Source organism: Clupea harengus, chromosome 10 (genome assembly GCF_900700415.2).
Source record: "Clupea harengus chromosome 10, Ch_v2.0.2, whole genome shotgun sequence".
In the NCBI taxonomy this organism is placed as follows: Eukaryota; Metazoa; Chordata; class Actinopteri; order Clupeiformes; family Clupeidae; genus Clupea; species Clupea harengus.
Window position 1 is genome coordinate 26,540,097 of NC_045161.1, and position 16,042 is coordinate 26,556,138.

The following is a 16,042-nucleotide window of genomic DNA, read 5'->3' on the forward strand; positions in this document are numbered from 1 at the left end:
TTTCTAACCAACCTCAGATCAACGTCCGTATGACCAATGCGTTCACATGGGAACGGAATCGAAGGTTTAGGACTGTTGCTCACTAGAAGGTTAAGGTGTGTGTCTTGTTTCAAATGTTGAAACCTATAAATACTCTTTATCTCCCTCAGATCTGTGTACAAAAATGCGTAGTATTACATTCTTTTCTTTTTTTATGAGTAATGACATCACATCAAAAATGTAATAGAATAGGAAACCTTTATTGTCTTTTCAAGTAGCCATTTTAATGCCATTCCTTCCTCAGGCTTCTCTGTCAAGCTTGTTTGGGCCGGCAGGTTGCGACGTTCAGTGCAATCCTACCAGATTTATGACATCTTTCATTTATGCGGGATCATTAAGCTGCAGTTGTGGTAAATTGCTTTGACTCGCCCTTACCGGTATTCTACAAAATGAAAAATACACATAAATATAAGCTAATACAGTGGTGCTATATAGTTTGTGAAGTTTTGAACTTGACATTTACTAAACAGAAATGTAGTGGGTGGCAAAACATGAAGCAGGGGGGTCATGCTTCTGTGTGAGAAAAATGCGACGGAATTCCTCCCAACTGTTGTGGATTGATTGGATGAAGATCTGCTCTCAATAGTGATTTTCATAAATGGCTAGGATCAGGATGTCAAAAAGTTTGTTACTGATTGACATAGTTTGTTAGCCAGTTAATGTTTGTTGACTACCTGTAAGTCATGGTAACATTGATCCTGCATATTTGTTATCCCTGGTAAATTGCGAACTGAAGTTATACATGACATAATTTAGTAACGTTAGTTATTTTTTATGCAGAGGATGGAAGTTGCATTAACAACTTTGATATACTGTGCTGTAATAATACACTATGTAAGTGGTTTGCTAGCGTGAGAAAAAGAGGGAAAAGTAGAAGTAAGAAGTGAAGATAAAATGGTACGGTTTCTAGCAAGTTATGTTTCCATGGGAATGCTTTTGTTGTACGGAATTATATCTGAAGTTGGTTGGAAAAACGATAGACGCATGCTGAATTGAGGCCAAATCGTGCCCAGGATCAGCTGCTGTCTGAGTGTCCATGTACTATTTGACGCACCTCTTGACCCTCCTGTATGCTGCAGTACAACTGTGACGAGTTTTAGTGTTATATTCCATAGCGCTGGGTTTATCTGGTGGCTGAAGTTCAAGTTCAGATTGAAACGGGATGGCCTTCATTGTGGCCTGCTACTTAAGTTAAGCAAGAACTACACACTCAAAACATTTTAGTATCCTCATTTTGTTGTCCTTTAATCTTTGTACTCTTTTTTGTACAATGCCCTCTCTTCACTTGCTGATTCTAGAATATATTTTGTGTGTCTTTCCAAACACTCCATGTTGTTTTTACTAGTCTGCTGGCTACTATTCCCTTATACCAAAGCAGAGAGAGGAAGACAAGAAGCCCTCGATGCCTCCTTTAAATGTAGATGAAGAATATGACTTTGGCGGCCCAGGGGGACATGTTCAGACAAATACGAGTGCCTTTTAGTCAATAATTAAGCAGAGGCACACGTGTCGTCATAGCCTTAGGTCCATGTGGAGTCAAACCAGCTGAATGTTCCCTCGCTCCTCCTGACAGACTTTGTCTTATGCTGTCCTCAAAGTATCCGTGCAAGCACTGCATGTGTAGATCAAGCCACTTACCACCTCCGAGAAATGTGAGCTATCCATGTATTTCTTTGTCAAAGATCCATGTGCCAACCTTACAAGTCCTCAAGTAACACACTCAGACCTGCTTCAGAAAAGCTTAAATGTGATGCGCGTCATATTTCATGGTAGTTCCATAAGTGTGTATGCTGCTACGTCATGCGGACGCTCTCCTCCGCACCGTCTTCTACTGCATGGCTGTTCGAATATATGACTCTGGCTTGGTGCAGCTAGATGCTAAGTGATGCTAATTAATCCTGTAGCACACTAGTGTTCATAATTTGTCATTTCAATCTTAATCAGTTTCCTCAAATAACTGCGTGGTAAGGTCTGCAGCTGTGAGCAAACTCCATATGCTTTACAAAGCGGGGCTTTAAGGAAAGCATCACTATTTTATTTCAATGATCTGTAGACTCCATGGAGGCTGTTCTCTGGTGTCCCTGAGATACCCCCATTGTTGTATTTGGAGTCAAAATGGCCGTTACGCCATCGTTGGCTGACGGCACGGTGAATGAAATCTCCTCCGCAAGGTGACTAGCAGAGCATTCTTCATGGAGAAAGTGATTGATTTTTGTTGTTACTGTTGTTTCTCTCCTGTACTCCTGCCTCTTTTTCTTGTCATCAATAAAACATTATTATAAAGGCACTGCTCTGCTTGTCTGCTTTCGGACTGCTGTGGAATTGGTCATGTAAGGCTCAGTCGGACTGTGTAGTTCAATAATGAACAGTAGTCAAATGTATCTTCATCACTGCATATTATCCATGGGCCACTTTTAATGAAGAAGCGCTAAAGGCAAGCAAGTGTTTGTAATCGTCAACACAGCAAACGATAGCATTGTGTTAAGATGACACACGAGCAACTACTATTGTAATTTTCATCTTTAGCGTGAATTTCTCACATAACAATCACCTCACTGTCTTGTGTTGATGAATATGATGACCTTTGCCCCCTCGCCACCACATGGAGCAGCCCTGAGCTCAACAGCTACTGAGCCCCCACATCCTCCAGGCTGTCCAGTCATACCTGAGGAACTTCTAGCTTGGCATCAGATGCAGCCCACTGCACTGTACCCTTCATGCTCCTCATCATTATCTGTGTATTTCACCAGGGTGATTGTTGCCATGCCACGTGACTCATACACAGCTGTCCACTCTTGAATCTCATAGAACTAAGGCAATGACTGTGGTCAGACCCACGCCATACCAGGTCCAGATCAGTCCCTGAGTTCACTGCTGCTTCCCTACTGGCCGTCCCAGTAAGAGTAGCAGCTGGCTGACTGGGGCGACTATAAGTGACCCTCATCTGCCTCAGTTCAGAGTCTGTGTCCTATTGTCTGGGAGGGAGTAGATGGAGTAATATATGTAGTAATATGCAGAGCTAGACCAGGGCAAAATCCAGTCCAGATTTCAGTCCTATCTGGGTTCTTAGCAACTCAATCTCATACCTCAAACAGTAGCAGCTGGATGACTGAATGACGGATGGGACCCTGGTCTGGCACAGTTCTGAGTCTGTCAGAGTCATCTATGATCTGGGAGCCAGGATGTATGTAGTATGCAGACCAGGGCCAGATCAGGTCCAGAGTCGACTACTGTCTGTGTTCTACACAACTGGATCTCGCCAGCCACTGAAGACTGGAATGGGTGTGACCCTGATCTGGCCCGGTTCTGAGTCTGTGCCATAGCCTGCTATTATTCTCTGAGACGGGTGTAGAGTAGAGTGTAGCCAGTAGAGCTGGATCAGAACACAGTCATGTGTAGTGAGTAGAGCTGGATCAGAACACAGTTATGTGTAGTCAGTAGAACTGGATCAGAACACAGTAGTGTGTAGTCAGTAGAGCTGGATCAGAACACAGTTATGTGTAGTCAGTAGAGCTGGATCAGAACACAGTAGTGTGTAGTGAGTAGAGCTGGCTCAGAAACAGATGCAGTCCTCAGTTAATTTCCATCTAGGTTCTTGTGAAGAATGGCAGTTCTCTACAGCTGGATCTCCTTCCACAAAGTCATGCCAGACTCTGCCGGATACGGCCCTTAAGCAGCCCAGAGCTGGTAGCGCTAGCGTGGTTTCCTCTGAAGGGCTGTCTACACTGCCACGACAACTGTAACTATAACGATATGAGCGTCCACACTGACCGACGATAGGGAAAACCTCAGAAATGTAAATCATGGTTTAATGTCATGCCTTTAGAATTTGATTGATTCTGATTGGTTGTCATCGTTCACACAGTCGCTCTGAAAGAGATGGCCAACAATATCGTTCTTCATCGTTGTTATTGGTATCGTGTGTGATGTGGACATTGCCATTGTTATGAGCTAGGGTGATATTTAAAACTAAAGTCTTTACAGTTATTGTTATAGTCGTCGTTGACAGTGTGGACAGGCCTTTCTGGCACTTTCCGAGTCCAGATCTACACCAGACCAGGTCCAGTGGCAGCTGGCATTTACATGTGACCATGTTATTTAAAAGCCCTGTAATGTAAGTCTGTGGGGCCTGTTTGATTTAATCCCTGCAATTTGTCATCTGCGCCCGTGCCCAGGCCTCATGACCAGGCGGTAAGTCTCGGGGTGTTTTATTGTACTTCCTGCTCACTGCTAAATTGGAGCAGTTAACCAGAGCCAGTAAGGGGATTTGGGAAGAAAAAAAAAGGAGGGATCCCAGTAGGATACCAGCAATGAAGACTGGCGCTGGAAATCCACATGAATAATTGAGGCAGAGAAATGAGGGAGCGACGGGAAAAGAGCGACATTCATCATCGTGTTTGTTTTTGGCTCTTGGCAGCTGAAAATCACTTCTCCAGAGCTTTCCGAGAATTCAAAGAAGTCACGCCGCGTCACAAAGATGCCATCTTACTTTAAAGGGTGGCTTGAAGGCCTAGATCCGAAAAAGTAAAAAAAATGTATGACATGTTAAAATACATAAGTCTCTTTTTGGTGAGGAGATTTCTGGTCGAACATTCAGTACATTGCTTTTATGTGCTTGTATGTGCGGTATGTCATAACATCAATCTGTTGACTAGCTTGTTCTAATTGAGAATACAATATAAAGCAAATGTCAATTGACTGAGGAAACATGCACCACACACAGTAACACATGCTGTACACACAATCCTCATTGTCTCAGAGCCAATAGAAAAGAACAAAAATGAAACTAAGTAGTCTTTTGTTGTGCTTCTGAATAATCTGTTAGAAGGGTAGACTGCATTCTAAGCAGGATTCTAACAAAGGATGAAAATTAGGTCATTTTGAGTTTTAGGGGTGGGGAGGGGGGGTTCAATTGAATTGTACAAATTTATATTATGAAATGTTCTCAATTATTGCTCCAAATCTCATCAGTTGTTAAGTACTTTTAGAATAATTATTTACAATTTACAATTTTGTGATATTGTTACGCTGCTTAGGCATCTGTTTAAAACTCATAACAACATCTAAAAATCATGATGTTATTGAACCATAACGGTTATGAAACCGTAATTAAAAGAAACCGCAATGACCTTCCACCCCCGTTTAGTGCACATTCTGAATAAAGGCTGCATTTCTTAGGCTTTTTTATTTTCCCTGACAGAATGCATCTGCATATAGTTGAGTGTTTATTTTATTTTGACTGTTTCAATGTTTGTAAAGCTGAATAACACACACACGGACAGATAAACACAGATGCTGGCAGTGAATGTTACTGTACCAAGCCTCGCATTTCTCTTAATGTGTGTGTACATGTGCAAGTGTGTGTGTCTCCTCCAGCTCCTCAGCCAGGGACTCGGCCAAGCGGCACATTAATTTGCTGTTTACAAACAAATTGATGAGTGACAGCCCTGGGAGCTGACATGATGTACCTTCCAATTTCCTCCTGCGCACAGCGCTCAGCCCTGTGGAGGGACTCCAGGGGCCTGCCTTGGCATTTCTCCCTGTCGACTTCTAATACCGCGAATTAAGGCCTGAATTATTTACCAGGAAGTCGGATGAGCATGAGAGAGCAGAAAATGGGACGCTATCATGCATAATCTCGCCTGCTCTGAGAGGGAGCCGTTGTTAGGTCAGATTTACATAACATTACAATGTGGGTCGCCACGGTTGCGCTCCGAGCGGAGCAACGTCGTTAGCTTTTAAGCAACCACCCCCCCCTCTTTTCACCCCCCCACCCAAACTGCCCCACACCGCCTCTCTCGCCCCGTGCGCTTACATCAAGAGCATCAATTTTGCGGGTCCGTGGGTCCACTGAGGGAGGTGATGTAACCACTGAGTCAGTTTGGCCCTGAGATGTGTTCGTAAGTTAAGGCAGCACGAGTTGAGGCTGCTACATAAGCACCACATAATGTTTTGAAATTTCGGAGCGTTGAGCTCCCGCGGCCAGTACACATGGGCCCACGGAAGAAGCGACTTCAGAACGGGTGCCACACGCGGGCCTGATTCGGGCCGGAGCCTAAACGGGGCTCACAGAGTTCACGGAGTTCAGCATTGTTCATGTGAGGGCACTGGAGCATGGCAGATCTGAGTGGGAGCTCAGTCAAGCCACACTGAGGTCTAGCCGGAGCCGCAGGGAGCGGAGGGGGCGCTGGAAGGGAGTAATGAAAACCAGCCTCTTTTCTGATGAACATGTAGCCACACTCTTAATTAGCACCTACTGCCACCTCACGTTAAAACCAAAATGGCTGTAATTCTACTGCTCGCTAATTGCTGAACATCATACCTTGCCATGGCGTTGCGACCCGGTGTGTCTTTTGCTCTGTCCTAGGGGCACAGGAAACAGAGCGGGTGCGGTGCTGGCTGGGGAGTGCAAGGGCTCTGGGGTGGGGTTACCGGGAGGGGGGGGGGGGGGGGACTGCTTTGCTGTATGGATAACATGCAAAGAGACTCAAGGAAATGTCAAAACACAAACAGCCGAGACGGGAGACTCCTGTCATGGCCTGTCATTGTCAAGCTTTGCCCAAGGTGTTGAGTCATCGCAGCTCAGCGCAGAGCGGAATGGAGCAGGGTGCACATGTATGTGTGTGTGTGTGTGTGTGTGTGTGTGTGTGTGTGTGTGTGTGTGTGTGTCTGTATATGTGTGTGTGTGTGTGTGTGTGTATGTGCATGTGTGTATGCATGTATGTATGTGTGTTTGTGTATGCGAGTGTGTATGGGCGTGTGTGTATGCATCTATGTGTGTCTTTGTGTATGTGTGTGTGTGCGCACGCACAGCATGGCACGCTGGCAGCCTGAGCCCCGACACACACACACTAGCCGCTCTCCGTTGCCACTGTTGCCCCTCTGATTAATGCCAACATGGCAGCTCCTCTAAACAAGCGCCCGGGGAGGGCGAGCCTTGTTAGCGCACACCGCTGCTAATTGCGCATTATTAGAAAACCGTGTTGTGTTCTACTTTTCCCTCCGTACTGTGTGTGCAGCGAACTGCTCAGGAGCGCTGTGGAATGATGACACGCTGCAAAGAACCCTCTCAAGCGTTCCCTGTGGAGTCATATGGGGCAGATGAGACTGTTGTACGGGTTGGAGCTATTGTGGGTAACAAGAGACAAGCGCACTTTTAAACACATGCTAAAGACTCCAGCTAGAAGGATTTATGGAGGTCTTTTGGGTACCATATATTCCTGCTCAGATTAAACCCACTGGAAGTTCAGTTGCTTGCTCCATTTTTATTTATGCGTGTATATGTCATGCCCATGTAAACACACATTTTATATATAAAATATATATAGAGGTTTTGTGTATTTTGAGGAGAGGACGGTTTAGTAAATAATGGCCATATGCGATGTTATGTATACAACAGGAACTGTGAAAGAGAAACCGAGATGCCTGGGGTAGAAATACCACTATTTTGACATGCTGAGTTTCCATCTGGTGTCACACTAAATGTCCCTGCTATTGTTGTCTCTATCCCGAGGCTCGGTGCTACAAATGCGACCACACCATTACGCAAGAACCGCACAACACGGGGCCTGTTTTCACATTGTGTCCAGGCCCATGAAATCGTCTTATTTTAGTTGCCGTGTCGAAAGCAAAGTGGCCTGGAAAAAAGACGGTGAAATAAATAGATTAGATTCAGCCCAAGATTGAGTTTGTCAACCATTTGGTGGAGGTCACTGCAGATGTGCGTGACTCGGCCGTCACAGTGACGTGGAAGAGGCCGGTGGAACACATTCTCTTCGCCTACTGACACATGCCGACAAGCCGTGCCCTCCAGCCGCATCGCCCCGCATCTCTAATTATACTCGTCGCTTGTGCACATGCTGACACGTTATCTGCATGTAGCCATCCTACTACATTGCAGTGTCCTTTTTGAGATTTTTCTTGTATGTTTTGCATGTGAACATTAGAGATTGATGGTCTTATAAGATACATCCCCCGTTCGACTTTGCCCCTTAGGGAAGACGGAGCTGAAGAGAAAGGAAAGGCTTTATCCTCGTGATTGTGCAGCCTGAGGAGCCGTTAGATGCCTCAGTGAGGAGTCACTCTTTCTGATCAACTAATTACCTAACGGAGACGTGTTGTTGTTTTCCTCTGAAAAGCGATGTTTATTTTTAATGCAGGGCATACCTCCGAAGCCCACGCGTCAGATCCATACGTGCCTGGTTTGCTGCACGCCATTGCCGCCTGTGCAGAAAGGTCGTCCGCGTGGCGGCGTTAGCATTGGCTGCCGCAGGGCTGATATTTTCATTCTGTCGTGGTCCCAGGCCTCGTTTACCCTCCGCTGCTACTGCTGGTTCCGATTTTCCTCTCACTGACTTCAAGTCTTGGGAGAAAAATGGCAATTAGTCTAACAGCTAGCAGGCTGTTCATTAGTGTGTTTAGAAAACAAAATGATGAAATTACACAGTGTAATTAAGCCCCCAGTTGAGCACTGTACTCTGCTATTGTACCGGGGTGCTGTGCGCTGTGGTATTCTTGGCCTAGCTTAAGAGGCCTCTCCATTCGCTGGCAATATAATTATCAATGTGTATCTCCACATGGTTTCAAAATAATCAGTGAAGATGAAATTGTCCCCATACTTGGAGTGTCATAAATAAGACTGCTTGAAGGTTCCAACAGCTAGATTTGTGTGGTGTATATGTGGATAGGCACTACTCACATAATGCTCCATTGCCATACATAAATCTGTTTCAAAATTGTGTTTTGATTTCCATAAACACTGACAACTTTATACTCTCAGCTCTCTTTGGTGGAGAGCAGTGTTGCCAAAACCATGTCAGTGTTTTATGGGACCGCACAGACTTAATGGTCTCCTAAAAGCAAAGCATTCACTGGAATAAATGTGGGTAGCTCTTTTAACCAACAAGTATTTCTTAACAAAATGTATTCTGTCTATTGTTGGAAACGATATTATTGTTCATATACAGTATGTAAATAATAGTCTACCCTACCATGTTTGACTATAATGAAAGTGATTCTGCACTTGTGAAAATCTTACTTTTTTACAATTTCAGAATTGAAGTGGCCTGACATCCAAGTTCCCCAAGTTGACAACTTTAAATTACACATTAAAATTAAAAGGTGGAATTTGATGCTGTTTATTTGTAGAATATGGTAAAAGGATAAAAGAAAAAGTCAAAACGTAATACGTTGCTGGTCACTATGTCACTCTGTCAAAGACAGTTACTAAATCTGCCAATCAAAGGTAAGTAAGGCCCTAGTCACTGCCGGTGGCCAGGCGTTAGTCGGAGTCATCCTCTGTCGGTCTCCAGTCTGTCAGCATCATCCTCTTTGGCGAGAGTGGGGGGGCGGAGGCGCAGGGGGGGCTCTCTAATGCACGCCACTCCCTCTTCTCCCCTCCCCTCCGGGACGTGTCTGACCAAAGGTCCAAGTCTGTGAAAAACAATCACACTTCTCATTAGACTGTTGCTTAAGAGGATGAAGATAGTCATAGATTCATGCAGAGCCAACTAGTTCTAGCTCTAAGCACAACTTTCAGCATAGCTATGGTGATTAAACGAATTCGCTTGAGTATAATGTATTGAGTAACAAAGCGTAAGCACAGTAAGACAGTTCATTAGTAATTACATAAAAGCTAGATTAAAGTTAGGGTTATGTAAGAACACACACGTATTACACCCTTATAACAAGTGTGTGAAATAACAGTGTAGGCCTACAATGTAACAGGGGCTATGTAATGTATTTGTACCAAATGTGTTTTGGACCATTTTATTCCTGATATTATGTGACTATATTAAGATGTCTTCATACACACCTGTCATGTCGGAAGTTTCTTCACTAGAGGAACAGGACTCCTGCCAGGTTCTGCCTGATCTCTTGTAGTACAGGGGCACGGGGCCGTCCACCCGCGGCCTGGTGTTGAGTCTAGGATGGTCAGGCACCGACTCTTCGTCTGTGTTGAGTTCCAGGCTCAGTCTGGCCTCTATGCCGTAGATCCTCTGCAGTCTCTCCACACATGTCCTGCAGGGTTTTCCAGGGGCCAAAGACCTGTTGAGACGGTCCACTGCCTCCGCATACTTGATGTAGTCCCAGTACCTTTCGCTGTCAGGGAAGTCTGGAATCTGCACCCCCTCTGGGTAGGGCATGGACCAACCGAGAAATTCGATCCTGGACTTGTCGTCAGGATGCTGGGCAGTGGGAGAGTCTCTCTGGTCCTCCTGGTCATCTGACATGCTGGTGAACTGGTGGGTGGTGTTCTCATCTCCATGCTCTTCGCTCTCCGTGACAATTCGCTCAAGGTCCAGCAGCAGATCATCTCTGACACCCCTCATCAGCAGAACAGCCACCACAGGCCTGTGCTCCTGATCCCTGGCAGCAGGCGGGCTGTTCCTGGCCCTTAGAGGGCAAGGGCATGTTGTCTGGTCGACTAAGGATAAAAAGAAAAAAAATAATGAAACAGTTGTTATTTAACATGACTAGACTCAAAATGTTGCATATACCAGGTTATCTGTACAACAGATAAGGCACAACAGAGGCTGTATTTCCTGAGGTTACTCAGGAAGAACAAATTAAAAAAGAAACTGTTAGTGTCCTTTTACCGCTGCTCTGTGGAGTCAGTGCTAAGCTATGGCATCTCGCTGTGGTTTGCCAGCTGCACGGCAGCAGAAAGAAAGGTACTCCAGAGGGTCATTAACACAGCGCAAAAAGTAATTGGCTGCTCTCTTCCACCTCTTGAGGACATTTATAAAACACGCTGCCTCAGAAAAGCCCACAGTATCCTCAGAGACTCAACACACCCTGGTTACCACCTATTTGAACTGTTGCCCTCAGGGAGACGCTTTAGGACCATCATAGCAAAAACAGACAGGCTGAGAAACAGCTTCTATCCCAGAGCCATCATAGCACTTAACAATGCACAAAACTGACCTGTATTTGTCTCTCTGTTGTGTTATATGTCTTGTGTTTTTATAGTGTAAATATGTATATATATATATGTTCAATCTATATTTTTATTGTTTTTGTGTCTGAGAGCTGCTACCTCAATTTCGTTGTACTTGTGCAATGACAAATAAATATATTCTATTCTATTCTATTCTATTCTATTCTGTAACTGTGTATTATGTAATTTCGGTATTATACAGAAAACTAAAGTAGAATGCCTACCAGATAAATGAGTCAGTGGAACCATTTTGGTGAAATTGCGTCAGTCGACTGAATATGCCAAAGATTCACCCGACAAGAAGTGAAATACAATCGAATAGTAAAGCCTCCCCAAGAGAAAACCGTTATGGTTTTAGAGCAGTCAGCCTTGATGATTTAGAATGTTTCCTTCAGAATGTTTTAAGTTTCCATGCAGTTTTAAGGATTGTTTCCACCATACTAGTGACATCACAATCAAGCCAACAGTCAGATTTAGAACTCTTATGACATCATCTTTGATGGTCTGACCACCATTCTAAAATATAGCTATGCAACTAACTGCCATGTGCAATAACAGATGCATTTGCTCTGCCAAAAGCCTTTTTCATTGGCAACTTTAAATGGAAATGAGTAAATGTTTATTGGAATGAACAAACACACACACATTCTCAAGGTTTTCTTTTTCTTTTAAACTCTACACTTCCAACTGTTTGTTCAAAGGATGAAGCAGAGACCAATTAGTAAAAACATTTAATTTCTATTGTTCAGTTGTTCCAAGGAACACTTTTAACCACTATTAAATACTATTATTAATACAACTATTATACAGCCAACCTCAACCAACTTTTCTGAAGCTTTAAAATGTTAAGGTTTAGGGCCACTGTTCACAGTATCACCCAAAAGTGAATTTTAGTTTTTACTCTGTCTTGGTGTACCATGGTATTGGTTTTTACATAGCCTACCTAATTGTTTTTACCTGTTTTCTTTTCAAACCTGATGATTGTATGACTGTTGATTAATTATTTGCCTCTGTGAAGCACTTTGAAACATGGTTCTATAAATAGAGATGATTATTATAAAGGCAAGAAAGACACTATACATTGGAAAATCATTTAAATTAGTGATACAAATGCTAACTTTTGATTCAAAAACATCTGCCATTTACCAAGGTAATTACTTCTGTCAAACGTCATTTATGACATTCTTGTACTCGTTGGCTAGTGCACTCACCATGTGAGACCTAGGTCATTTTCACAGCATGGTTCACAGTCAAATTACACCTCTAAAATTGCTGTGATCAAAGTGGCAGGACATGAATTCAGACTCATCAAAGAGACCAGCTCCTGCTAGAATGACAGACTCATTCAGACCAGTTGTAATATCATGCATCACTGACAGTGTTGACTGTCAATCATTTTATCCAAACTGGCTCAAGGCTCAGGTTTGGTATACATGTTAACCGAATGTGTACTCCCTGGGAGTTTTACCTTTTGACTTTAACCTTCAACCTTTGAGCTGGCTGAGTTAGTACCCTGCACTGCCAGTTTAGCAATAACAGGAACAGCTGATAATACGGTAAATCTGTTTGAGATGTTAGGTACTTAAAGGTAAAGGGCTGGTATTTAGCAGACATTTCTATCCGAAGCAACTTCCATAGGCTTCCTGCAGCAGCTGGGAATTAAGCCCAGGTTGACCGCTTGGGGGGCAGTGATGCTAAACATTCTACTACTAACACCGCGTCTTAGGAACAGGAAGGAAGGGATCGCTGTGAAGAAAGTCTAGACAGCAAAAAGATGCGAAGCAACAGAATTAAAGTTGTATTATATATAAGCTTTAAAGCCTTTTACCAAAAAAAATATATTCAAATGTAAGCCATTTATAATCTTTATTATTTATAATAATTTATAATAAAAAACATGTTTTCTCAGTAACTGTAACAGATTACAGTTACATTTATTTTGTAATTTAATTGCATAATTATAACTCTGTTACATGTAACTAGTTAGTCCCCAACCCTGCTGATACAACCCTTGTTTGTAACTCCTGGATTCTCACAGCATGGAGAGGTTTATCCAAAAGCTTGTAACTTGACCCCTGTTGGACCTGATTAAAGGTATAAATCTATGATTCTGGCAAAACGTTGTTGATATTTGTTCTCAACAGCCAATCAAATTACAGCCCACCCTACCTTGCTCCTGAAGCAATGTGTTGATTGGCTGGAATAGTATATGACTTGATCAGAGCCACTTTGTTTGTTTCCCACTTACAGAGCCCGGACTGTGTACAAACACCAGAGCTCTTCTGAGTGCACACACAGAATGGACAGCTAGAGGAGCATGAGGAGCAGTTTGCTGAAATTTCTAAAGAAAAAAGTGTACTGGATGTTCTTGTTTTAGACAAACCCTAAACTCTTCCACCGGTTGCTTCACCACCCCTGGTCTTCGCACAGTTGATGGTGACCCCGTTTCTTGCCCTGCCCTTTAACTGCTCCTTCATAAAAACGAACAAGCAGATGTTATCAGTGCCCACGGGTTATGTGTGCACTTGTTTCCTGTAAGACAGAAATATACTGACAGACACCGGGGTAGTGAGGCAACACACTAAGCACTCTTTCATTACACTAGCTGGTCTTTCACATTTGTCAACAGCTGGCCTTAGCCTCCTGTCAGCCCAGCGAAACCCAATGAGCCGGTCTGTTCAGTGGTAGGGTCATACCATATGTTGTGTGTGTGTTATGCGCATGAATGTATGCTCCTCGGAAACTCATGCAGTGAATGTATGCTCTGGGTGATGTGTGTGAGAAATTAAAAGAGGCCACTGTAGGCCTTTTCCAGTCATCCTGTTTGAAATGAATTCATTTAAGTCTGCTATTAGCTCTTTGTGTGTCTGCATGAGGCATTGTGTCTGGGGGATGTGGACATGTGATTTAAGAGTCCAAAACAACAGTGACTTGATGAACTTGCTGATATTTTCTGCAAGAGGCTTAATATGCAACATGTGCACCCCAGTGAATGTGCACCATGTGGATGACCTTTGAACTCCGGAGTAAATCCGGTGATGCGCAGCTATCAGTGTTCCCATAACCAAGATTCATACATCCCAGACCGCGGGCCAGATCTGTCCAAGGGTCAGCTTCTGTCAGCCTCGCATTTGGTTCTAGGCCACAGTTCCCCACGTTGTGCCCATATGGAAGGTTTTCACAGGAAGCATACATGAATTTGATTAATTCAATCTTGTCTGTTCACATGAGTTCATGAGCCATACCATGCCATTTGCACAGCATCACAAACACCCTGTGTTCCCTTAATGGGTAAGCCAGGCTGACTGATACCTGCTTGATATGCTGTACAGGATCGCCAGAGAGATCCTGCTAAACCCACTGACTTTACTCCTAACCACGGGGGACACGGCACCCCAGGTCCACGTCGGAAGTAATCAAGTTCTCATGGTTCTAAAAGCACCTCCAAGCCCTTACCTTTTAACCTCTGGAGGAGAACACAAGGCCCAATGTGTGCTGTTTTTTTTCCACTGTGTAATCAATAATGCTATCAAGGACTCAGTCTCTGCTGTCTTTAAAATATGGACACAGATACATAGATGTATTCATTTAAAAGAATCGTAATACACTAAGCACAAAGAATTGGCAGAAATCACCCGGTAGTACTGTTTTATACATTGCTCCATTTACTTATTTAAGACATTAAAATGTATCATTGCAAAAATCGAATTGTTTTATTGGAGTGAGACGTGGTGTCTATGTCATAATTAACCACCCATCACCCAGTAGCTTCAAAAGATTCCAGTCATACCAATAAGGTGATTTCAGGCCAAACCATTGTGGGATAAACCAAAAGCATCTATTTATTGTTTGAAGCCTGTTAGCTTTGATAATGTGAATTTTTAGCTAAATAAATGTTTTACGACATGAATAATGTAAGCCTCTCTTTCAGGATGACACTTTCTTAAATACCCAGAGCACGTCTATATATTTGTAATTTTAAAGTGAGGAGGAGGAGTGAATGCAGAAAGAAAACATACCCTTGTGGCTTGAATTACTTCCATGACTGAAAGAAATGAAACAAGAATCCGTCTTTAAAAAAGATCCCCGGACTGAGGATTATTTGATCACACATAATAAGTCCAGCCACAAATGGTATTAAAGCTTAAAACGCATATCCCTTGGATCCAGAACAAAGGGAGTTGACACACTGGTGTGATAAATTATTCAGATCAAACTTGTCGAACTTTCTCCCCACCCCTTGTTTGAAAGCACTCATATTGCTCAAAGATTTCAAAAACTCATTGTACTCCTCCCTCTGATTTTGAATCTCTCTTCCCCTCTCTAGACAACCCCCCACCTCCCCCAGCAGTCTCTCTCTCTCTCTCTCTCTCTCTCTCTCACTCACACATACGCATACTCTTATGCTTATTTCTCTCATGTATGGAAAAGTACGTCCCTCTCTGGATATGTACAGCATGCCATAGACTGATTCACTGGTAATGATGCAACTGTGAGCCTGTGAACCAATAGGTCACTGCAGATGTTTAAATCCTTTTAACCTATTTATTTAAGGCTCTTCATGATGCAGCATCGGCGTATTTTTGGTCTCAGATGATTTTCGTGAACACACACTCCTCAGAGCCATTCTGTTCTTCTACATTTCTGGTCTGATCTGTTAATATTCTTGGCATCCTTCTCACTAGAGTGCTGGTTCCAGTCTAACACAGATGCAATTTGACCTTGGCCCGATTCTGGCCCGATTCTGGCCCAGGTCTTGGCCAGAGCTGGCCCGTATCGCGCAGTTCTGTTACAGTGTCAGCCCCTCTCTGACACTTCCTTGTGACTGCGGGGCCTCTTCATCTCCCCCTAGCTTGAGACCACGGAGCCTTTACACACACAATTTTGTCAGGGATTAACCGGCGCCGCTTAAGGGGATTGTCGGATTTCACAGATTACCGTCCTGACATTTGTAAATAAACAGTGGAATTTGTGCTCCGCAGATCATGACTCTTAATCAGCTGGGCGGATTAAACCCAACATACCAATAAATTAATTAAAAGATGCTGACTCCAGGTTTGACAG

At 43.5% G+C, this 16,042-nt stretch overlaps 2 protein-coding genes across 7 annotated transcripts in view; one reads left to right on the plus strand and one right to left on the minus strand.

Moving 5' to 3' along the window:
• The window catches only part of LOC105895221 (LIM domain containing preferred translocation partner in lipoma), a 174,011-nt gene extending 171,685 nt beyond the window's left edge, over positions 1 to 2,326 (plus strand). For all 6 annotated transcript variants that reach the window (XM_031574613.2, XM_031574610.2, XM_031574612.2 and 3 more), the window contains one exon: positions 1 to 2,326. This exon is cut by the window's left edge and continues 2,946 nt beyond it. The gene's annotated coding sequence lies outside the window, so the exon portion shown is untranslated.
• Positions 2,327 to 9,114: 6,788 nt separating this feature from the next.
• On the minus strand, positions 9,115 to 15,313 carry LOC116222104. Its single transcript, XM_031574880.2, has 3 exons — positions 14,998 to 15,313; positions 9,854 to 10,465; positions 9,115 to 9,471 (listed from the first exon to the last, which is right to left on the minus strand). Exons 2-3 carry the CDS (start codon positions 10,368 to 10,370, stop codon positions 9,320 to 9,322), a joined length of 669 nt encoding a protein of 222 aa, XP_031430740.1. The 5' UTR covers positions 10,371 to 10,465; positions 14,998 to 15,313; the 3' UTR covers positions 9,115 to 9,319.
• Positions 15,314 to 16,042: the final 729 nt, after the last annotated feature.

Bases quoted from the DNA above. Each gene is read 5' to 3' on its own strand.
- LOC116222104 (XM_031574880.2), bottom strand. From the start codon at position 10,370: ATGAGGGGTGTCAGAGATGATCTGCTGCTGGACCTTGAGCGAATTGTC. The intron at 9,472-9,853 runs GTGTGTATGAAG...TGTTTTTCACAG, and splicing joins AGAAACTTCCGACATGACAG to ACTTGGACCTTTGGTCAGAC.